This window comes from Xiphias gladius, chromosome 18 (genome assembly GCF_016859285.1).
Source record: "Xiphias gladius isolate SHS-SW01 ecotype Sanya breed wild chromosome 18, ASM1685928v1, whole genome shotgun sequence".
NCBI classification, from domain to species: domain Eukaryota; kingdom Metazoa; phylum Chordata; class Actinopteri; order Istiophoriformes; family Xiphiidae; genus Xiphias; species Xiphias gladius.
The window spans coordinates 11,561,744-11,587,494 of NC_053417.1; the positions used below are offsets into that span (position 1 = coordinate 11,561,744).

At 40.0% G+C, this 25,751-nt stretch overlaps 1 protein-coding gene across 2 annotated transcripts in view; it reads right to left on the reverse strand.

Moving 5' to 3' along the window:
* LOC120803673 (kazrin-like) overlaps positions 1–17,897 on the reverse strand; it is a 105,768-nt gene extending 87,871 nt beyond the window's left edge. For both annotated transcript variants that reach the window (XM_040152396.1, XM_040152395.1), the window contains exon 1: positions 17,314–17,897. In XM_040152396.1, coding sequence (XP_040008330.1) covers positions 17,314–17,488 — 175 coding nt within the window. In that variant the 5' untranslated portion in view covers positions 17,489–17,897. The remainder of the gene's footprint in view (positions 1–17,313) is intronic.
* Between the last annotated feature and the right edge of the window lie 7,854 nt (positions 17,898–25,751).

Below are 25,751 nucleotides of genomic sequence, written 5' to 3' on the forward strand. Positions count from 1 at the left end.
GGCGTGGGCATGAGCCTTGATAGTGTGATCATGAAGCTGTGATAACTGTGTTGCTGGATTGGAGGCAAACGCTTAGAAAGTGACTTTAATCCTCGAGCAACTCTCTGATCTGGGGCAGCAAGGCAATGCCTTCACCAGCCTTAAAAGAGTGTAAAGCTTTCACAGAGTTTAGGCAGCCAGTATGGGGTTATGGGGTTCAATTAACTATATGCAAAGATATCCAGTAAAGTGAGGTCAATTTAAAAAAAAAAACTGAAGAGCAGTAAACTGTGGTAATAAAACCATTCTCCGATGTAATAACATGACATGAGACGAGCAGCATGAATAACAAACACTGCACAACCACCATAAAGTTTTATGTCTTTTCACAGCTTCAAGGGAAAAAAATTGGACATCTGGCCTGAGCTGTTTCCAGTGCACGGTCACCTTCAGTTTTCTCTTTCATAGCCATGGGGCCACCTCTTATAACCGCTGCGTATTTACCTGCCTCCTACTGTCCTGTTCCACAGCTTTCAATTAACCACTAGGAGCAGGACTCAGAGGGTGTAATGTAACTCATTGACATTGACATTTACATACATACATTAGATGAGATTATTTAAACACGCTCAAACTGTTTAGCAACAGTTTATTCTTGAGTCAGACTGAAGGGCTGCGGTAATATTGTAACAATGCTCCATTTTGTCAGAATTGTCAATATGGGGAAAGATTATTTTAAGCTAGCTCCAACCAAGTCCTACAACTGTGGAGTCATTGACACGAGAGCTGGGTATCATTTTAAGGTTTTTCATTACTATTGCTGATAGCTGCGTTTTGTTCAATTTTCCTAAAGAATATTTTTAACATACCTTACTTTGAGGAATAAAACATGTTTTCCTACAAAAACCCTTTTTTCATATTACAAAAGAAGCCAGACTTTCTCAGCTGTTACATGTTGTGTAAACACAAGAGCCGTACAAGATTTTCACCTAAAAAAATTTAGTCTAAAGTTAACATTTTGATTTAAATCAGGAACGATCTGATAAAAGATGAAGTATATGTAAGTGAATGTATAAATAAAGGTTACAAATGTGACTGCATCTGACATTCAATGTCACCTTTCAGTACTTTGGTACTAGTTTTGAGTGAGCAGATTATTATTCTGCTCTGACATGGTCAGAAATGGGAATGTCTGAGGGGGAAGCACTGGATCACCGTGACTTCAACAGAAGCTTTGCTTAATAAGAGATATGTGTCCCTTACTCCCAACTGGCCATGTAACAGATTAAAGAATAGCAGACCTTAGTGCCGTAGTTACATGCACATAATTATGAAACCACAACATTTCTACTCCCCAGGAAGGTTACTTAAAAACTTTTATTTCTTCTGTAATACTTCTGAGATAGATTCTCTTCAATAACAGTCTATACACATGCATTTCTTCAAAACTGACAATGACACAGTTTGCAGCGGATACACTGAATAGCAAGAACTCTAAGAGGCCTACAATCAATGAATCAATGATACGCTTTGGCAGTATGGTATAGAGCCTAATCCTGGGAATAGTTCTCTGACACCCTGTGCAGCAGAGCAATATCTGAGCGCCAAGCCCGACGTAAGTCAGTTTTGTGGAGGGAGACAGACACTTCACAGGCTGACAAAGATCAATTGTCTATGAGGCGACATACTTTATTCCACCTCACAAGCCGTTTCACACGCCACCAAGATCTGCCTAAGCATCTATCCACTCAAGATATGCAAAAGGAAATAATCAATTGCAGTACAAGTTGCAGAATTCTGGGATATTGTAAGGTTGAGGGCTTTGGCAAGCCATTGGTGAAGTTCATAGCAGCAAAATAAAGTTTGTGTGAAGGGTCTGATTATTGATTGTGGAAGGAAAGTCTTGAAATTGTTTGGTCATCTAAAGGGTTTAAAATCTAATAAAAGTAGCTTATTTGGATCCAGATAAACGCAGATCACATCAATCTCTAGGATAGTCTTACAGTAACAAGACGAAACGACAGGGATCCAAACTTAGATATAGGCACACACCTTCAACATAATATTCTATGCAGTTTAAAGCTACTCTTTATCATAACAACAGTACTGGATTCTACTGTGATTATTAAAGCAATAGCAGTAACAAGAACTCCACACAAAATCTTGCACGGAGAAAAATTGTTGCACTGACCTCTATGGCTCGAGAGTTTTAAATCTGTTGCACTTGTGATCTTATCCAACTGTGACAAAGCATTGCACTAGAGGCAGAGGGAATGCAGCCACTGCTGGATGGCAGCACAAGTCGGATATTCAGTCTAACTGTAGTTACTCTTTAAAAACAGAGAAAGCTACAAGAAATAAAGCAAACCCCAATCCTCTGGCACCATTAAACGATTATCTGACTCGCAAGACTGTGGTTACATGGCAGCCTGCCTTCAAGGTTTGATTTCCCATGTACTATAATGGAACAAGACAGGAATTTCAAATTTCACCACCAAAACTTACTTTAAAATTCAACCAAAGGAATAGTTAACCATTTTGGTAAATACACTTAGTCACTTTCGTGAGAAAACTTGTCATGTTTACACTTTGCAAGGAAGCATTGTGGAGTGTTGTCGTCACTGTTATGTTTCCAGGAACCCAGCATGTGGCCAAGAGAGACTGGCACTTAACCCCACATATGTGTTGTTTTCTCACTTCAGTTTTTGTACAAATTAAACAAACAAGCTACAATGCATAATCAATCAGCTTAAGAGGTGCACATAGGCAGATTTTGTTGCCTTTAGATAGAACCTAGCTAGCTGTTTCCTCCTGTTTTCAGTCTTTGTGCTAAGTTAAGCTAACCAGCTGCTGGCCATAGCCTAATATTTACATGACAGTGATATCGCTCTTGTCAGCTAACTCTTAGCAAGAAAGCAAAGGAGGTGTATTTCCCAAAATGTTGAACTATCGCTTTAATACTTCAATTATTCTTAGACCAATAAATATTACATTTGTATTACATTCACTAACTGTCTGACAGCTAAGAACACACAACCTCCATTCAGTTTCACACACTTGGTAAAGAGAAAAAATTCTGGGTGTCTCCATCATGATCAGTTATTACAGCAGAAGTGAAACACGATATGATGAATACAGGAGATTTTTTTTGACCAGTTGGAGTCAATGACACTGAAACTACCTACAGTATTTGTATCAAGATTAGTATCCAATATACATATATAGAAGAGTATTAAGTTGACATAGTAGAGGCAGAGTGTTGACAGTAGTAGCACAATAGCCCAGTAGGTTATGGTGGAATAAAGCTGCTTTAATTTTCTATATCCATATTAAATTATCCATGAATCTATTCAACAGTGGCATCAACTTCCTTTCAATGTAATGGTCCTGTAGATAGTGACAGTGAAAAGCTGTAGCATTGTGCTTTATGGCCTGTACCAGAGATCAATTCTGTCCACACAGTCCACCACATCAGTTAATGGCCACAGAGCATGCCAACACACAGATCACTCACTGCACAAAGCAAATAACCCAGCAAAGCTCTTTGTTTGTGGGAGAATTAGTGTGAGAATGCAAGTACATGTGTGCACGTGCATGTGTGCATCCATACAAGCAACAATGAACCTTACAATAGGGCCTCAAGACATCCAGGTCGATGTTAACCTTATCAAAGTAACTGGTATTGCGTCTTGATGCCCACAAAATTCCAATGAGTTGTTCAGCATAACAACTCATCATGCTGTCGTCCTTTTCTTCCCTGAATCTATCATTTTGAACTTTCCTAGATTAAAAAGTGGTATTTTGTTCACCCCTGCACCATTTCTAAATAGTCTTATTTTGATTAAAACTATATCACATCGCCAGGTAAATTGTAAAGCATTTTTCACAATCTGCATCTCTGAGAAGTAAAAGTGTTCCCCTGGGGTTTGCTGAGTCAGATATTCCTCTTGATATTCCCTGAATGATGATAAGCCCTCCTTTACAGCACTCTGGCTTTAAAAAAAAAAAAAAGCTGGTAGAAAGAAATGTGTCTCCCCCGCATATCTGCAACCTACCAGCTGTCAAACCAACAACTTCTCTTTCCAGAGTAGCATGACCCAAAAGGCTGGTAATAACTGACACAGGGGGAAACGAAAATCTCATTCTCCCTCCCAACTTCCTTTTGAACTCTGTCTGAACTCTCCTTGTTTGGATGGGATATACGAGACAAAGCTTCTTCGCTTGGGAAAGATGAAGTCATGACTGCCTCTAGACTGACAGAGCAGCTGGCAGTACCTGTCCCTTTGTTACGTTTCAGATAAGAACTAACTCCTAAAATACATATAGGAAATGCCACAACCTTTCAGAGGGTTTTTTTTCTTGTAGGAAGAGACATTTTATGTCCTTGATGCTTAAGTAAGTAATTTACAGCTTTTTGGGTGACTGTCTGCAACCAAGGAATTGCTAACAAGTTAGGTAAAGGACAGAAATATTTTGTCACATTTATACAACACAGTGAGCAAGCTAGCAAATTAAAGCAGCGATGCAACAAAAATATCTTATGAAGATTTAAAACACTAGTAGCACCATGCTCCATCTCTGAGTAGAAAATGAAACAGTGTGCGAGTTTGTTTACAAGAGTGTAGGCCAGAATGTGCAATGCTGAATGCCAGAAATCTCAGCAATGAATAAACCTATCATTAAATCACTGGTGTGTTATGAACCCTGCTATACACCCGCAGTTTTACAGTATTGTGGTACAATCTTATATAGTACACAATTGCAGGTTTGTAAAACTAAAAGGATAGAAAATCAAAAAGACAAGAAAACTCTTTCCTCCTGCCTATTGATCAGGCATCTGCCTAGCTTCCTGCTGATAAAGATTCAATGGGGCTTAAACGGTCATGGTGACACATTGAACACTTTCTAATGACTGGGTGAGGACATCGCATCCTCAGTTTGGAGGTCGTGTCGGCCATGGATAAGGGTCATTTCAGCTCAATGAGAGTCAAATGATGCCTTTAGATGCGTCGACCCTAAACTAACACCCTTACTTGTTTAGTCTTAGAGGCCGGTCACATCGCCTGCATCGTGATACGCTGCTTGGACCAGCAGTTCTGATAATCAATTCAATGACAGTTAAAGTTAATTAACAATGTGCAGAGCATGCAGTTTGCTCTCAACATATCATCTTATATCTTCTTATGGACAGTGTAATGTCTTCATTACATAATTAAAGCTGCGCAACAGTAAACTAAGGAGTTCTTCATTGTAGCATTATCCCTATCAACAAAATGAAAGACGATGACATGACAGATCCTTAAGTGCGATAAGTCAAATATAGATGCCAACAAGGCTACTGAGACCCAGCCTCTGTGTACTTTTTGTCCAGCCAGTGAGTCAACTGGAGTAAACAAATCCTCATATACAGTATGAGAAATCTATAATGGATTGTATGCTCACGAGAAAAGGTTACTCTTTGCAACTCAGGAGAAACATTTGAGTTAATCCTCGCTTTTCGGCTGTGAGAAATCTGTAATTGCTTTAGTTTAGTGTAAATGAGCAGTTTTGGTTCAGCTTCCTAATGAATATCTGACATAATGATGTAGAATACACAATCCACAGCTGCGGTTGTATATTTTATTTGTCAGATAAATGTACAATTAAGATTTCAGACTTTTTTTCACAATTTCATGAATAACAAAAATGCATTTTCTTTTTTGCTTATTATTGCTAATAATATGATTTTCAATTTTTCAAAATCTAAGCGATAAGCATTACACAGACCGCCCATACACACACTACAAAAAATAAAACTACAAAATGGAGAGTTTAGAACAGCACCTTTATCTAGATCAGAGTATCTAATTTAGTTTCCAGCCACTTGTGTTTTGAATTAACTATACAGTGTTATCACATGTCACCATGACATGACAGTTTTCGGTGTATGAAAAAATTAAAAGACTAATTCACAGCAATTGAACCACAACTCAGTGTTGCCAGATTTGCATCAACAAACATCCACCACCTTCAGGCACTGTTCAATAGCTAAACAGCTTCTGCACAGATTGCTGTGGTATTGTCTACAATTCTGATGGAAAGAACAGTGCAGCTAATCTGACTATCCAAGTTTGTGGGCATTGTCAAAGCACAAATGCTGAGGTAATAAGAGCAGAAAAGCAACAAAAAAAAAAAGGTTTATGACGTGAAAAAACTAATGAGGTAGCGGATGGAGAGTATCCCTTGTCATTGTTTAAGTGTAAGAATAGCAGCATAGGCAGTATTTTTCTTAGCCTTGTTATATTAGGGCAGGTCCTCTCATACACACACACTCATACAGACACATCACTTATTGCTCTGAGCATGTGTGTATCTGTCTGTTTACAGCCATTAACTTAAGTAATGCTTCCTCTCCTTCAGCATGATGCCAGGGTTGTGATGACACACACATCTGCTCCCCGCCACCCTAACCCTCCCACCCTCTGCCCACTCCACCCACTGTGCCAGTCCTCTTCATATGTCAGCCTCACACTGGCATTGCCCTTCCTATCCACTGGAGGCTTTATCCACTTTGTCAGGGTTGGCATACACATGGCTCAAGATGCCTTCCTCTCTCCTCCACCACACATGCCCTGTCCCTTCCTCACTGCACAGCTGTGAGACGGACCCGTCTGTGCCAGTGGGCATTATGGTACCTGATGGCAGGGCCCACCTGCTACCACTGTGACATCCAGGCTTGCCCAATCTGCCTCTCTAACCCAGCAGGCACCAGCTGGCCGGACAGCCTGCATGCTGATAGATGGACAATTGTAGGCTGGATGATTACTCATATTCAAAACAGCCAAGTCTAACTGACTAGAATAAACACAGAAACAGCATTGTGTCTATGTATGCTGATTGCTGACACAATTAGAAGAAAAAAAGGGAAGTAAGATAGCGAGAAAGAGATGACAAGAGCACTTTTGTGAATGTGTGCCCAATTTATATATATTTTTTCCAATATGTTGCTTCCTTCCAAACAAAGTGTGCTTACGGAAACTTTGAAACAGCCATTACTTAGGCAGCTGTTAGACAAGATAGCAAAATAGTATATGCATTCCCTCCCTAGTCACACCACATCATGTTTCCACATCTATACTTTGGCTCCTTATTCTCTTCCTCAAAAGTAAGGCAAGCAATTACATATTTATTCTTTGCTTTCTCAATTTCAACAAGTATCCCTTTGTGACTTCAGCTCAGCTAGATAATGCAACTTGGACAGCTTGCACAATCTGGCCTCCAGTGTAAACCTGAGACTACTACCAGACAACTATAATTCCAAAAAGCTCTCTTGTAATCTTTAACTCAATAACAATAGGACTTTCTTAAATCAAGAGAAGAAAGAAACTGTTATTCGGTACACCTCAATAGTGAACCTATCTAGGCTCAACACCATCAACAAGATTTAAGGGCATCATTCCAAGCAGCATGTCAAGTACAAATTGTGGGAGGTGGACAGGAGTGTTTAATACTCAAATGGCTATGTTAGTGTCAGCTGTGTGTTAGTACCTCTACACTCCCACTGATCATTGTCTGTAAACAATGAACGTCACTGGTTTAGGCCAAGACCTTAACATCCTTTCCAAAAGCAATGTAGCAATTTCAAGGCAATGTCCCACAACAACTTTAAAACTCCCTCACAGCTCCCTTGGCTGGTCCTTCAGAGTTGGTGGAAACCATCTGACACATGAGTAGAGGCTTTACAGAATCACTGATCCGAGATCCGACTCTGTTTGTCACCTGCTAAACGACTGCAGAATGTGGGCAACGAGAAATGTGACCGAGGACCAGTACATATGTCTGAAATTGCTCCAAGGCAAGGCAATGCCTCCGCAGAGCTATGCAGTAATTCTATTTTGCTATACCTGCTTCCAAAATACCCTTATCATCTTGGGTCGCATACACCATGTACCCCCTGGCTAGCGATCCAAAATGTAACACCTTGTTGTAGAAGTAGACCCGAAGATGAACACTGTTCTGCACGCAAATGTCATCAGTTGAAATGTTATGTCTTGCCAGTTGAATTATCTAACTATGGTAAGACAGAGCAGTCTATTGTGATTTCATGCTTAATAAAGCTTATTTGGACGTACCAGGGATAAAAATTGATATTAAGCATGACAATCAATTACGGACTTTTTTGAAAACATAAAATACTTTCTAAACACTTTGCTGTGAGGCCTGCGGAGAAATTAAACAAAATGATGATGTCAAGATTTACACCGTCTGCACACAACGCTGCAGCACTCTGTAATGATCAGTCAAGCACACGTAGTGCCTCACAGAAATGGAACAGAGGACAGAAAAATTGTAAAACTCACATCCTTTTACATCCTACCACTTCCAGAAATGTGAGATGAACGGAGGAAATGTCATTTCATCATTGCTGCTGCCACAGCCGAATATCTGCCAGCACCTCATTGTGAATAATTGCTGACAAAATCTTAGGAAGCCCCACAGCTGACCCACCTCCTCCCCAGTCCCTTCCTCTTCCCCCAGTCCCAGTCACATCACATCATTCAAAAATCACTGGGGGGCTCCATGCCTGACGAGCACACACTTTCCTCATCTCCTATCTCAGCCTATTAGGAGTCATTCTCTGGGACCACAGAGCAGACTTATCAACTTCCGCTGTGCAAGTTTCTACACTAGAGTCCCTTTCGATGTAATTGCAGTATTGCCTTGCATATATTCATCTACTCTAATTTCCCATTTTAATTCCTTCACAATCACTAGATCACTGGCATCAAAATAGTTGGAAATTATTCTTGCGCATGTTATCTGGAGGAACAAGTTTGCTCTGATATGTTTGAGCTGGGCCCTGTGGCAAAAATATAACATGAAGACCATCTAGAGACTAAATGGGGATCTCAGTGGATGCAGTATAAAAACAATGATGCCCACCACCCACCATCATCCACTAATGAAGCTTTCCATCAAATTAATGTTAGTTTTAATCATTGTTCACAGTAGTCTATCCACATGGTGCACTATCCATTACACTGGCCTGTCAACTTCATGGAGCTACAGAATATTCAAAATCCTCTCTACAATGTCTTTCTGTAGGAAAGTGACATTTAGGTTGTGCTACGACGCTTTTTACCTCCACGAAGGAGGTTATGTTTTCACCCATGTCTGTTTGTTGGTTTGTTTGTTTGTTGGTTTGCTTGTTATTTGTCAGCAGGATTAGGAAAAAAATACTGAACTGATTTACACAGACCTTGGTGGAGGGACGGGGCACGGGCCAGGGCAGAACCCATTAAAGTTTAGGGCAGATCCAGATCATTTACTATGAATTTGAGTTTTTTTCTCTGAAGTCTGTTGTTGTTTGTTGTTGTATGTTGTTTGACATTGGCCTTGGCAGAAGTCTGTGCTCTACTGACTGTCCTTCTAGCTTTCTCTTTCTCACCCTCTACCTCCACGACACAGCTCAGCGTTTCAACGTCATGGCATCGGAATATATGCGGTGTCACCAATTACTGAGAACACTCGCTCATGCCATCTGCTGCTGTGCTCGAGAGTGCTGTTAGCATCAGTTTTCAGGAAAGGCAGGTTGAAGGACAGAGGGCAACATAAATTTACATACACAAAAGCCACTCAAACTCATTAATGCATACTGTGACCGACCCAAAACATCAAATATACACCACAGACCTGACCTACTCAAATGCAGTGAAGGGCATCAAATTGTCTATTCAGGCAGAGATAAATAAATAATATGTGTGTGTAGAAATGGAAAGAGGTTTTTTTTGGGGGGTGGGCTAATTAGTATTATGGGTGTGATGTCAAGGAAAAGCCACTGCTAGTGTGTCAAGTCCTGCTGGTAGCCGATGACTGTCTGCAAAACACTTTACTCCCCTGCTCAATAACTTATGATGAGGCCACAGAGTAGTGTGTGTGTGCGTGTGCGTGTGTGTGTGTCTGTGGTAGCGCTGTGTAGACACACCCAGAATATGGTGAACATACGCTTAAGAGACACCACGTCATATATTTTAAATGTATATTACATGGTAATCAATCTAATTCACATGGTTCTCTCGCTCAGTTGATGACTACATGTATATGTAAATGAATGACCTTTAAGCATATGGTTACGACTAACATCACTCATCATTACCATACTTTATAGGCAAGTAATTACTACCTCCGACCACATGTTCAGGTGTCAACCTTATTAATTATACCAACATGGGTTGTTTTAGTTGAAATACAACCTCCAGTGGGTTGTGAATCCTTCTAAACTTGGGATTCATTAGGAAACTTACTGCAGTCAACGCCAGGAGAGGAGCTAAATGAAGTTTGCCAAAGGCAATTATGCCATTTCCAATTTTTGTTGCACTTTTGAAGACTGCTTTGATGAGTAACCATCTGTTGGGTAACTTAGTCAAATAAATGACCATAAAACGTTCCATAAACATGAAACCTGAGGAGGACTATCATTTTTCCTCACATAAGTCATTAATTTCCCATCCCCATAGACAGAGAGGGATTCAAAAGCCGTCTTCATGGGCAAAAAACAATAATGAGATTTAGTGCCATTTTCACAGCTTGAGATAATTCATTGCATTCTTTTATATGACTGCAATAGCCTGTTATATCGTCCCTGTCTTTTTGTTTCTTTGTTTTTCAGTCACCTAGCCGACATTCTACACCAAATGCCTTTCAGAGTGACAGTGGCTTTTGACCTATCCCTCTTCATCAAATCGATGAAAAGGAGTGTGAAAGGGTACGAAGTTAATGGTATGCTGCAAAACGTCAGGTGTCCCAGACATCGTTGTGAGCAGACAAAAGACAGCAGGAAATGCAATTCATGGAAAAACCTGTAATCTATGTGAGGACATTCTACACTTGAATGACTCTGCTGAGTTTTTGACAGGACCACAGCTTAGCAATAAAAGAATGCAATTGTTGAAATGATATTTTTGAACTAGAGCTTGATGCAGCAAAGGCAGTGATAAGATGTTCAGTGCTATGACATATTGAAATGTGGTCAGAAATTTAGCCACATTTCTCAGGATAGAGCGTAAAAAAGAACACATACAGCTTGGTTTCCAAAAATGTTGCCCTATGTTTTTTATATATCAAATATTGTGATGTAGCCATGTATCATTCATAAGTAGATATATTTATACTAGAGATCTCCTTCAGATTTTATAGATAATTGAAGTAAACTGTACTAATAATAATTTATTCGACACAATATAATTTCAGGGCTACTGATATGTATTCATAAACATGAGTGCAGTATAATGGAACTAACCAAGCACTCAAATCATACTCTTAGCAAGAAAGCATTGACTTTGAAGTAACTCTGTAAAAATTCATGCCAAAGACCCCTTTTTGCATACATTACCCTAATTGAAGAGGATAGGACATAATGTGAAAGCCTGTTGACATTTTCAAATGGCTGAGATATAAAAATGTCTTTCCAAATTATGCAAATACTTTATTCCATGATGTATAGTTGTGAATCAACTGTGAGTCCTTGCTTATAAAACAGTTGTACCTTTGAGGAAAGATAATCTGCATATTATTGACTTGGAATTTAAATATAGAGACAGTTTTGCAGATAATTACCTTTGTACGGTAGCAGGTATTAAGTGCTGTATAGACTTGTGATTGTTACAGTGGGAATTAGGAGTGCATATCACATGTGTCAGTGTATGCACGTGTACATGATGGACATGGGACGAATACAAATGTCCAAGCACTTCTTCTTGATGTTAATGAAGCATTTACTGTGCAAATAGTGTCTATCTAATATACTGACAATTGAATGTTAATGCTGTACACAGAATGACAGGAGCCCCCGCAGCAAAGAGGATCTCCACTCACGCGTAAAAATTGTAATCAGAGAGTGAAGTGATTTCACCGAAATGCCATGTTACCTTAGTGAGCCTGAGGCGTGATGCCAGGGAAGTCAATGTTGGGAACAGTCTGTGTGCGCGTTTTTGCTTCAGAGTGAGTAAAACAGAAGGATCTCAGACATTTCTATAGAAGCTTTTGAACTCCCTGGAGCTCACAAGCTCACAAGAAGAGCCAGAGATTTGCTGCTCCTCTCCCATTGTAAGATGCCAATGGGTTCTGTCACACAGCTGGTGAAGAAAAGCTTAGCTTCTCGCTTTCAGTTTTAAAATCCTACGTTGATGAATGGCTCGCAATCACAATACCGTATTGATCTTGAGACTGCAGGTGGAGCCAGTCCGAGAGAGGTGTGGGCCATCCCACTTGCTTTAAGGTGCTTGTGAAATATGTGTTAAACCGAATACTAATACCCAATACCACACGCTGTGCAGATGCTGGTTTAAAGTACTGGCATCTTTTTCATTCCAATTCAAGGACTGACTAATAGTATTAAGAGCATGAGTAGTCTTGTCATGTCTAGGTTGCTCTTTTCTTCACCTCCAAAGGAGAAACTACTTTTTAAGCAAATAGCCTCCTGTTATTTGTAATCCTGTTAAATATCTAATGTCAGTGGCCAAGGAGGATCCTTGTGAACAGAATAACAGAGCACCACCTAACTGTAGTCTCAGTCTCATGTATAGAGACGATAAATCCTCCATGCTAAATGACATAATAGGCCTGACTCAATCTTGATCTTCCGGATAGCCCTATCTATAATATTTATATATTTTTGTATTTTTAATTATCACAGGATAAAATCTATGTTTAACTAAAATGATTATCCTAATACTATGTAAATCCTTTTGATGAGCTTCAGATAGAAAAGCAGGCCCTTCGTGTTTAGGCAGTAATGTTGTCAATAAACTTGTGAGGGCTTGACCAACCACGCTTGGCTCAAATACTGTCCCTCTCAACTACAAGAATGGATGAGTCATTAAAAGCAATAGGGCTGACCTTCTTTCATAACCTTTGAATGCTGAATATATATAAACATTATCATCCCTAACGAGAGGTGGTTAGAATACAATCGGCTACAGAAAAACACCCAATGTTTTATCCACAACTTGCATTAATAACAGTGTAAGCTTATTTTAAGACTCAAATGCAAACTAAGCTCTGTAGAAGTCAGTGAAATTCAACTAACTGTGGAAGCGCACTGGTGCTACATAAACAAGGTTGCTAAACACAGAGAAAGTACATTCAGAAGGTCGATTTACACTGCTTGCTTCTACTTGCACCATCACCTGTTTTCTGGGGAAAAGAATACAAAAGAGTAGCTGAAAAAAAGTTTTTGCAACTTCTAAAAGCTGTCTAGAGCAGTAGATGTTTGGTAGATTCACTGAGACCTAATCAAAATAAATAAAGTGTATTATTATTATTTTTATTATTTTTTTTTTTAAAAGAGAACATGTAATCATAATGTCCCTGAATGGCCTTTAGATATTTACATAAGATTTCCCTTCTATATGCCTTAAGCAAGCATCGGTAAATATTTAGCATGTATCCAGTCGAAATAATTTCAAGATGGTGCTGAGGCTTTATGCACATTAGTCAGTGTACAGTTAACATGAGTTAAGAAAGTTTACAGAAAAAAGCAGTTTATATTGAGAATAGATGGCATTTATACAAAGAACACTGGCTGGTTAAATCAGTATTAATGCACAATAATGGATCCTGATACAGGATAACAACAGTTAAAGAATAAAGATTTACGAAATGCTAGATAAGATTTAGCATTTTGGAAATCTTAGATACCATTGTTTTAATATATCAGGGAACCTTAAAGAGTGAGAAATGGGAGGCTGTGTTTAATTAACTCAAGACAAATAATTTAACCGAAGTAATGAAGATGATTTGTTGAAGAAATGATGGCTGGTTAACATTTACAAGCTGGCTCGCTAAATTACCTGAATTATTAGCTATAGCTAGTCCTGCTCTACAAACTAAAGATTTGTTGTAATAATGTATTGAGATATAGGTGGGTCGGAGAATTGTAACAGAACCTAACACATTAGCTGTTATAGCTAGTAAGCAAAGTTTCTTAGCCATTAGCATAACCAGGCTGTCTTAATTAGCCTGTGAATCCTACTGTAATAGCATTCATGATAAACTCACCTTGAACAGAAAAGAATGAGAACATGAACATCATTTGTATTTATTATATGGTTACATGCATTTTAATATATTTCTAGCAATGCTTTAGACCAGTGATTAAACTGCTAATGACTACTTAGGTCAACAACAGAGCAAAAAAGACTGTAAGATGTGGCTGAAAGCTCTGGAAAAGGCTTTTTCAAGTGGACCTTGTTAGTCTGATAAATATGTCTGTCTGACTCTGACATAGCACAAATAGGAAAATTTGATTTATTTTATTTTTACTTTCCTATTGACTAACAAGAAATTCTTGTTTCCTTTCACGCTGCTATGAAATTTACCCAAAACGGTCATTTATGATCAGTCATGATTCTCCTCTACCACAGTATGTGGCTCATTGGAGGCACGGGCCTACCTCCACTGCATGCATCCTGGGGATGTCACCACCTCTAACACTGCCGTTGATTTTTGAATTGCACTGCAATAACTCGGATAAACTCCGATACTGTTAAAATAATACAAAGATAAAGTAATCAATTTGATTTACACAACAGCACAGAAGTTTGAGTAGTCACTTGAGTAGCAGCCTCCCTGTGTTGGTTGCGCCAGATTTAATCAAGGTAACCATAATGGATCTAGTTTGCATAAATGTTGTTTGATTATGCGCGTCACAGACAAACTGGAGACAGCAGGTTGAAAAATTTACCACCTGCATGCACCTCTATGAAATTGGCTGTAAGAAGCATATTTAATGCAATGAGATTAAAATCACTAACCCTAACCCACTGCAAGCATTATTGAAAACCTTATAAAAGAATATTAAAGACATCTCAAAAATACCTCTAGCTAAAGGTCACCACCGAGTAATATATGGTAGAATGAGCTTCTCATTCAACCCAAATAATTTCCAGAGTGGAGCTACACTTCACATTCTCTCCCATAGAAAATGACAACGGCACAAATTGGGGCCACAGGCAGAAGTTTTGGGTCAGTTTTATGGCTACTCAGCATTTCTCTATATAAGCAGCCTCACAGTGCCACAGCAAATCTAAATTTAGTCCATATAAGTCCAGGGGGACGCTCATGAACTAGCCTCCCACATGAGGATACTAGTGAGCTCAGGGGATAGACAAGGTATAAGATGGTTTGAGGGAGGGATGCGGAGGCTGGCTCTTGTGTATGTTTTGGAGACAGTTGTGAGCATATACATCTCCACAGACTACCGCAAAAAGAAACTAAATGAAGTACTCCCATTTATTCATAACTGTTCCACTTGCTGGGATGAATGTAACATGCACATGAAAACCCCCAGGCAGTAGAAATGCAATTAATGTAAGCTAGCCTGCTAGCAAGGTTAGTGCTACTGATAGTGAAGTGCAATGTAGCACCCCCAACACAGCTTCCCTCAGGACTCCCACTCTGCCGGCTGTGCAATGAACCGGCAACCCTTAGCATGCACCTCCCTTCCCAACACAGCCACTGGTGATAAATTACCTAATCCCCCTATCCCCAGCCACTTCTATTATACACCCTAGGCTTGTGAAGAACAGCTAGGAGGAGAGAAATGGGGTTGAGAAAGACAGTAAGAGGTGGGTGTAAAGGGGAAAAAAGACTTACTGACAGAGACACAATGACAAGGGGATGATATACAGGCCAAACAAAAGGTAGGAATCAGCAACCATAATCGTCAGAAGGACATGTCTGTGTGTGTGTGTGTGTGTGTGTGTGTGTGTGTGTGTGTGTGTGTGTGTGTGTCATTTTTGATGTTGAAAAAAGGGGCACTCAGAACCACTTAGCACTGTATTTCAAGACAATTATGTCTGTCAAAATCCAGCTAGAGAGAGATCTACAGACAGGCTAGATGTCAGCTTCAGGAAGTCTATAATTCCAGAAACATTGCAAAAAATTGTAAGAGTGGACCAATCAGAAGGTCTTTTTCTGCAGTCTTGGGGCTGTTGATGTGAGTTTAATGAATCTTCTCTACAGATTAATGTGATTCCATCACTGAACATGCACATCTCAGGCATCATTTCAGCTGAGCAGAGAAGTAGCTACAAGGGACAATGACATCAGAGCTCGAATCCTCCCAGAGGAATGCTTGTCGTCAGTCACACTGGCAAACACACTGCTATGGAAACAGCAGAAGTGCGAGCGTGCATCAGGGTTAAAGGGATACTGCAAGGCACACACACACACAGACAGAGAGAAATAACCGAAAAACAAAGCGACAGGGGCAGTCCATTGAAAACAATGCTGACACATGACCAAACTATTCCTGACCAGCTGTGTAAGGCAGCCTGTGTTCACTTCTTTAAAAAAACACCACAGAGGTCAACTGAGGATTAAATGACTCTCTGTCATTGTAAAGGGAAAGTTAGCCAACAGTTTTTCCTTGTGATTGTGAGAGAGAAGAAATACAGAAGACCTGTTACTGAACTTTATCTCGGACGTATCTGAGAGAGATCTGGTTTCAAAACAAAGTGCTGCCAAAGCCAAGATGGAACATATCCTATCAGACAGCTCACTGTACCAGCTGACTGCTATGGAAACAGCAAGAGCGCGAGAGTATGTGTGTGCCAGATGTTGACAGGACATGGCAACGCATGGGCACATGCTTACAGAGCCAACCATGCTTATGCACGTCTACAGATGCAAATTCACACATCTGTTCCCAAAAAAATTGGAAAGGGTCAAAGAGAGCAGCTGCAGCACACACACAGACACACACACACAGACACACACACATACACACACACAGGACAGCATTCTACAGACTGGGCAGCCATTCAAACAAGCTCTCGGTAACAGTAACCCACAGCAACCCGAAAACCAGCCCCCTTTCCCTTCCTCCTCAAGAGACACGGATACATTGCCCAGTTAAGGGTGTACCAAATGAAGTAGCGGACAGAGTGCCCAACAGTGAAAAGACGTTGTAACTTTATCCACTCTGCCCTTACTAAAGTGCAGCTCTACCCCCCTCTTAAAGGTTCAGGAGGTTAATTATTCAACATATGAAGGGATTTGTGAAAGAACTGAGAGTGGACACAAGCCGGTAGAAACCCCTCACCTCTTTTGTTCAAGTCATCCATTGATTCACTAACTTTCACATATGCACTTATTCCCATGGATAGAGGCATGAGCCAAAGCTTTTCAACTCAGTCTTGGACATCGTCCATCACATACAGCAAAACATGTACACCTATGCACACATTGCAACATTATACACAGCTGCTTCAGAGTGTACTCATCCTTCTCCACATGTTCACAGCTTCTCAGCACACAGTTAATTTCACTTCACTCCCCGAGCGGCTCTCTTACCATTGTGGTTGTGCTGCAGGGTCTCAAGCATGGTGGCAGAGGAGTCGGTTGCCCCCAGCTCGGCCAGTCTGCGGCTGGTGGCGCTCAGCTCTGACCGCAGGTTGGTCACCTCCTGGCTGGCCGACTGAATGGCCCCATCGATGCGCTGGGCCAACTGCTTGTTGTCATCCATCATTTTCAGGATTTTTGCCTGAGGACGAGAGGGGAATCCAGACGAGGTGTCATGCTGACAAGTTGACCATTTCCCGTGAAGGAAGGTGTCCCCAAACAAATCCCCACTCTTCCTCCTTTTCTGTATGTTCCTGCTCCCTTTTTATGAGAAAGCCCAGTTAAATCCTCAAAGCAGTTTGTCCGTTAAAGAGAGGCATCCAGCTCAGGGGATATGTATATCTGCTGGTAGGAGTTTACGCTTTGGAGATAGTGTATGTATTGTGGGAGTGTGTCAATGTGCGAGCATACCCATGTGTGTCTGAGAGTTCCGTAACAGCATGAGTGTGTGTGTTAGAGAGCCAGCACTGCCCCTGTGAAATGTGCTCCCCGCAGCTGACTGTTGAAAGGACACAGAGCATTGAGAGATGACAAGCACCTTTTTAAATGGACTGTACCATTTGCAGAGGAAGTCGGGGGGAGGGATTGAGCTAGACCATATAAGCACATGGAAGTCAGAGGTCCTCAGCACAACTGCCTTCGGGAGATAGTGCTGTAAGGTTCTGGGATTGTGTATTTGACTGAGCTGACACACAAAAAAAATTTCTAAGCTTGTAAAAACTGACTTCAGTGAAACACTTCAGCTTTTCCTCTTTCTCTCTCTCTGTGTACACTGCATGCAACTCCCTCCATGGACTCATGGACAAAGGGAAGGAAATCATTACTTTGACAAAGAGGCAGTTGTGGTGAGAAAACAATAATAGTTATGCAAACAAAGCTGTCATCACAGTATCACAGTGAGGTATTCCTCCTGCAATACAAATACATTTTTAAAGCCCTGCTATAATGTTTGAGAAAAGTTCATCACGACAGACTGGCTCACTTGTCTGGCTTAAGTTAAGGAAGGTGTATATTTGTGAATGGGAGTGGCAGTGAGGAAAAATTAGTCAGCAACATTCTCCCTTTTCCAGGGCTGTTAACCTATTTTCCCTAACTGGACCGTAAACCTCACTAGTATTGAAGGGATTAGTTGATTAATGGGTGTTATATAGTAGGAAATGAACCATCTTCGGAGTTTGGATGGATAAAACAAGTAATTGAAAGGCATCAATGTGGGTTCTGAGAAATTGTGAGGGTCATTTTTTCAAACTATTTTCTGTTGTTTTATGAACTAAATGATTGATTGAAAAAAATATCAAAAGATCAATAGATAATTAACTTTCTGCCAAGAGCTTGTTTAAACCCAAAAGGATCCTCTCATCATTGTTATACTAAGAACGTTTGGGGTAGTTTGATTAGGTAGGTAGTTAGATCTGACTTTAGTTCAATTTTTTTACCTTAAAAAGAAGCAGCAGAATTTGAGAATGCAAGCATGCACTGTTTCCTGCTTCATACTCACCCTGGAAAAGGAACAATGATGCAAACTCATTTTTTCCTTACTGGACTTTCCCAGTCAGGCTGGTGATTTAAACCATTTTTATAAACTTACGTCTGACTGCCACGACACAAAAGGACCTGCACTGTGTGTGAATTAGGATGTCACAGAAATGCATTATTCAGTATATCTTATATCTGACCTTTCCTAAGTTATGTCCTTCTTTTCTACTTCTTTTACTTTCTTCACAGCAGAGAAAAAGGAAGATCGGCAGCAGACACAGTGACTGCCACCTGTTTACAGATAAGGCTAATCATTCACAGCGAAGGAAACATTAATGCTTCTTTCTTCCCTCTGCAGCACCAAGTGTCAAGTGGAAGAAGTTTTCACAACCTGTATTCAGGGTGTGAAAACTTTAGCTTTTATTGTAGTTGAAGCATTGCAATAGAGGGGCATTAATTTCTGAATGTCAAATATACCCCAGAAATCGAATAGGAGACAGATGGACACTAGAAGCTTCAAGGATACAAAAGCCTCACAATGAATCAGGAGTAGCTCGATACTGAGACTGCAGAGCTGACAGGGAATGAACATGTTTGTCAATAGACAACACATACTAACAAGGCTTAAAGGATTGCACTGCTTTTTTTCTTCTTGTGACTAAATGTGTATCTACTGTATATATTGATTCATTTGATATACAGTGTATATACCGTTTGATGCATCATATTAGTTTTTTATATTTTGTACAGGACTATGCAAAAAAAACACTCGGGCATAATTAAAGCATGCTCCCTAAAATCCTCCGACAGCTAAAGTACACATTACAGTAACTTCTGCCAAACCTACAGTGGACAATATGCGCTATTTTGCGAGAGATATTTCTGTATTTTTGTTATGAGAATCTGATTGAGATTCTGATTAAAGTTGTTGGGCGGTTTGCTCAAGTTACCAGGAAAACAACAATGTCAATCAAATTTGATCCAACCACACCCACACAGTCCTAACGAAAGAAGCAGGACAGCAATCGTGTTGTAAAAGAAAGCACTTATTATTAACTACTCAGTATAGTTGCTGTAGGCCTTAGAGGTGAGGAAAACTGTTAGTTCCCACCTCTAAGGCTCAACTAAGTCCTGTGTTTCTCAGCTATAATCTGACATGCAGCTGTCAAAGCATGCCCCCTCTCACTGCAGTACAGCTGTGTTGTTATTGTTTCCCAAGGTTATGTGAACGAGGACCCCAACCCATTCTGTGTGGTAAGCACTGATCAGCTACCACACTGCACAAGCTAGAGGTGTGAGCTATCGTGGTGTTCTCGAAAAACGAAAATGTTACCGTAGCCTCGGGCGATCTATGAGTGTGTGTGGAGGGGGGGGGGTCAAACATTGAGGTCCACACAGTTGTGTCAAGTAAAACCTAACTGACGGTCACATTCACAGACACACACACACACACACACACACCCTCCACCCATTCATCCATCTGCCCAGACGCGAGTCACCCCTCCTGCTCAGTAAATGAACATCATGTTGTTATTTATAGATGACCCTGCCGGCGAATATGATGCATTAGTCACAGGGAGGGCAGACACAAATACACACGTACAGTCATTTACACGCAAAAACATACACACACACACACACACATACATTAGGGGGCTAATATCCCAAAGTCATTTAATGTTCATTAATGAAATTCATCCATTGTCAGGTGTAATAGAAGTCTATTGGACCCTCCTGGGTAATTAAGATGCTTTGGTGTCCAAGTGTGTAAATGGATTTGTTTGCATCTATTTATATATTTATCTATCCTACCCTTACACTGTTTATCTTGCCTCAGGAGTATGTATCTCTAGAATGAAACCTGGGTATACTGTATGCTGGTATGCACATTTGAGTCATTATGGTAATATCCGTCTGCATGCATGTGCATGTGTAAACATTTTACAGAATGTGTATGTTGTATATGCCAAATACAGTTTCTCTGAAACTCTCTTGTTACAGTAGCTTATCCTAGCGGTAATTTGACCATGCTGTACATGTAAAAAGGTCCATGAAGTTGACACGTGACTTTGGGTTTTTGTCATGTTTTGAGGAGAAAATGTTCACATTCGAAAAATTATTATATTTTCCTTTTTTAACCCCAAATTTACCCTAAAACATCAACTGTATGTTTAGGTTTGTGCTGAAAGAAAACGTTGGCTTGCAAACAATAGTGACATGCTTTGGAAAGTAGTTTGTTAACTAAACAGAGTTTTGGGAACCTGTCATCCTGCAGATGAGATTTTGGGTCACCAGAAGTGGTAGAGAGCCAGACCAAATCTGATTTCAGTTCTGTCAACTTAAGCTAAATGTGATTTAAAAAAAAAAAAAGTATTACCCTCTCTGGTTTTCTTCCCAGCTAAGACTAGGTCAAAACCTGAATATGAGCATCAGTCAAGACTGCTGTTGCCCTCATTTTTTCCTATTTGGCTTTACCTGCTGTTCATTGTCAATATCCTACTCACAAAACCATAAGGGACAGGAGCTGAACAATGAACAACATACTACAAAATGTTTCTGGGGTATTCTTGTGCTGCTGGTTCAGATTTACATCCTTGCTCCTAACAACTCATGACATGAGAGCATGTGTTGTGAACTTGATCCATGTCTGTGTGTACACCACATAAATGACCTATTGCTCAAGTCTCTCTCTAGGGGTCTTGAATGTCTCTGCTGGTCAGTGGAGTGAATCAGGACCCAGCGGCTGACTGAGGATCAGTAATTAGTGGGTGTGCTGAGGGTTTGGATTAGCATATGAATGGAGACAGTGGGGAGTGGGATCAGTGCTCTGTGACCATTCTTCATTGTGCCGTAGCTGAGTATCCGTCCACACAGCAGGCCTTTTGCAGCCAAGTCACCGGATTCGGCAGGAGTCATGCAAAAAACTTGCAGCACTGTATACAGTAGTTTTGAAGCCTGACTGATTTAATTTTTTACTTAACTGGGGTGGAATTTTGTTGCTAAGCAATAACAGTCCAGACACACAAATACTTACTGGGACGGTATTTGTTGCCTGGCAACAATAGAAACCAAATCCAACTGTGGTATTTAAATTTAAAAAAAAAAAAAAACTGAAAATGTAGAAACCTTTGACTTTTACAACTGTCAGCAATGTTTGCTTATCTCATTTTTGTAATTTAGAAATATCTTTTTGTATTCTCATAACAACAATCAAGTTTAACTGTAATTCTGTCTTTAAAAAATTCATGCATCACGTTATCTTTCTACAATTACTAATACTAGTCGCATTTACGAAGTAGATATATTCTATCCATAATGTTGCTTGCATTTGTAGCAGTATTCTTTCTGGACCAGTTTTAGCAAACCAAAAGAAATAATCACTATTTTGTCACACTTTCAAACTTTCTTTTAGCCCCATTTCTCTTGTGGTGTAAATGTTGAGTGATTTTGACCACTTATAAGTAAGGTATAGTTAAGTATACAAATGAAAACGGTTGCATGATAAAACGTGGGGTGATCTACAGAAAAGGCTTTTTACTGAAGCTTAAGGAGGCATGTGTGCAGAGGTGTTACATGTTTATATGTCTTAGGTTTGTCATAGTCCCATCCACCCAACAACAGGTATATGATTTTTTTTTTTCTGTGTTGACTTATATAATTGCTAGAAGATTGAACAGATAACCAACAACTGAGATAAGTTGTTCTGTTTTCTTATCCCAAAATAAACTTCATTAATTAATCACTGCATGTGCCCAAAGGTAACATTTTGCAGAGGAGCATGCAGAAGAGACACAGAAATACCAATCTGTGTTCAATCATAAACTGTGTCAGTTTCATAGTAAAGAATACATTTAGCATCCTTCATTCATATGGCTTTCAGCAGTCATGGTTTTGCCCCTAAGCCGTGGTGACTGCTGTGCAGATAATCTAAATACAATGTAAAGATACCTACACCACAGTCTGTGTTCACTGATTCAGACTATGCCTCTGCAATGCAGAACTTATGGGCTGCACCAAAATCACCTGCTCATTGATAGCATCAGGAAAGGCCAGCCAATGAGGTGGAAAAGGTGCTGTAATGCGGGGCAGTGCCGATGTGAATTCTTAGGTTGCTTCATTTTTTTATTTTTTTCAAGCAAAAGGAAATGGTTTAATGTCCCCAGAGGGGTGAGGAAATAGAGTTTTTGTAGCTGAACGCTATCTTGATCTCTTATCAAGAGCATCTTATCTTAGGGCAGAACGGGGCTCAGCAAAAAAAAGTCTTTCTCTGCAGAGTAAGAACACAGAGCACACACAAATAACAAACACACAGCGGTGGAGGGGGAGAAATAGACGGAGGCACAGGAAAATATAGACAATAGAGAGAGAAAGCTACTGAGAGTGGAGATATGTTCCCTAATAAGATCATAACATTTACCAGGTCTGTGTCATTTATGACCACTGTTTTGCGAAAAGTCTTTCATCTTGTCACTCGTGGGTAGAGGCTGCAGACAGAGCTCAAAGAAAAAAAGCCAAATATGCCCTCAGGCTTCTTCTACAAATAGAGAGCATATACTGGGGCAACAGATCCTGTGTGACAAGATCAGAATGATCAAAAATTGTTGTGTTCTTCCTCGTATGAGCCACTGATACAACCACACAACCAAGTTTTTGTTTTTCAGAGTCTGATCCATGCACACCACTATAGAGACATTTTTTTATTTGTTCTTGCTGGGTTATGACTTTGTGCATCCATATTCATTGTTAATATTTGATACAATGGTCTTATTGGATTTGAGGTCAGTCTTTTAAAACTTTTCTGTTACAGGTTGTTATAAGTAACGATTGTTCAAAGTTCTACATAATGAAGCAACTCAGTTTTGTGACACAGTAGCTCTTTTCAGACCTATTCCCATGAATGCTTTCCAGTGTAATCAATGAATGAATCCAAACCCAGCAGAATAGACACAGGAAAAAATTAAAATAAAAACAAATTAAGTGAAAGTACAACACTTAGTTAGTCTGTTATTGAGAATAACTTTGACAGTGAAGTAAAATCAACAGGCTTCAGGCATAGAACAAGACACCACCCTGATGACTCAAGTGCAAAATGATGCTATGCTGTTTTGTGCCAAAGTTTCTTAAAAGAACACTGACTCAATCATTAGCAGTATTTCCATATCAGCAGCATTGTAGACCATCTCAGTCGTGCATAAAGGATCATTTGGACAGAGAAAAAGGACAGAAAAGTTACTTTGTGACATAAGAAAGGCGATGAGCTCATTCCAGCAGGGTGGGTCAAACCAAGACAAAGAATAGACACAAGCCTTATGGAAACACAGAATAATGTTCACTGCACTAATCTGTTTATTCTCAACTATCTGAAAATGGATAATACAGAACATCTGGTGGATAGGAGAGAGACAGCTCCAAGTGCAGTGGCAACTGTCTGTAAAACCCAGAGGGATTAGATGTGTAACGGAAAGGTCACCAGTTTGACACCCACAACACCCAGTGTTAGTCTAAGCCAGCTGAAGTCCAAAATGTGTTACTGAGGGGCACTTATTTCAGTTCCCTATGTTTGAAGATGTCAATGAACTTTCAGATCACGTCCAGTGCATGAATATATGTAAGACATTTTGACAAATGCCTCTTATAATGTTTTATTGAAGCTCCACTAATCAATGTTTTTACGCTGTACAAACAATGGATGAAATAACTAAGTGATGTATAAGTGGTTGCTCATAGTGACAAAAACACAGGGAAATGTATACCCAATCCTGCAGCCTTTTAGTCTAACTGGGATCACTGTTTTGGTTTTCCAGCCCGCAACACTGCTCTCATCAACCTTGTTTCTTGCCACAGCAGGCAACTGTTTTCAGAGAAAAAGCTCTGAATAACCCACTGTGCGCTACCTGCCCAGCACCAAATGACAGACACAGTCTGGAACTAGCTCATGAACATTTAGCAGCTAAAGAGCGAAATATTTCTCTCAGGAGATGGTGACCAGCAATATACAGCTACTGTAAAGGGAGAGTGAATATTGGATGTAACTAAAAAAAATGAATGCTAATCTTAGCATATCATATGTACATACATATATGTGTGTGTGTGTGTGTGTGTGTGTGTGTGTGTGTGTGTGTGTGTGTGTGTGTGTGTGTGTGTGTGTGTGAATGTGTAAATACAAATTGTTTGCTACCATATTTCGGAGAATGCTAAGAATGGGTTTAGGAGAACAGAAATAAATTCTCTGATGAGGAAAAAAAAAATTCAAAATGTCTCAGAATTTTTTCAGTGTTTTTCTTAGATTTTACATTGTGATGTTTTTCGTTTTCCTTTATTTTTGTAATCTTAATCTTTTCTTTTTCCTACCAACCCCATTATCATTCTATTTTAAAGACTGTCTCTAATTATAATCTCCTTACTGAGATGAGCAACTCATGTTAGGCAGCAAACAGGCTCCCAGTGAATGGATATCGATGCCTCTGCTGTCCTTGCTATCATCAGCACTGCATGTACCGCCGGCTAAGAAATAAAATACACAGATGCACCCGGATAAACACAGTTTGTTGACTCACACAGATAAGTTTTCCATTCTGTCTGACGAGAGTGGGAGGGCTTGAGGTGCGGAAGTGTGTTATTGGAATGTCCTGTATCCTCATCCCAACTCTCCCAGTTCCTCTAATCTCTTGTCCAATTCACACTAAGCTCTTGCTCACATTCTCCCACCTCCACATGCCCGCTGTCAGCATGAGGCAGATCCAGACAGCGATGGCAAACAGACATTTTTTGGGCATGCCAATGGAACCCGGCTCCATCCTAGAGGCTCAAGGCTAATCTCAGACACAAACAGGTTTGTGGGCTTTGATGTGAATTAAGATACATGCTCCTTTGAAGTGAGACAAGCAGGGAACAAAGAACTTGCACAGGTTTAA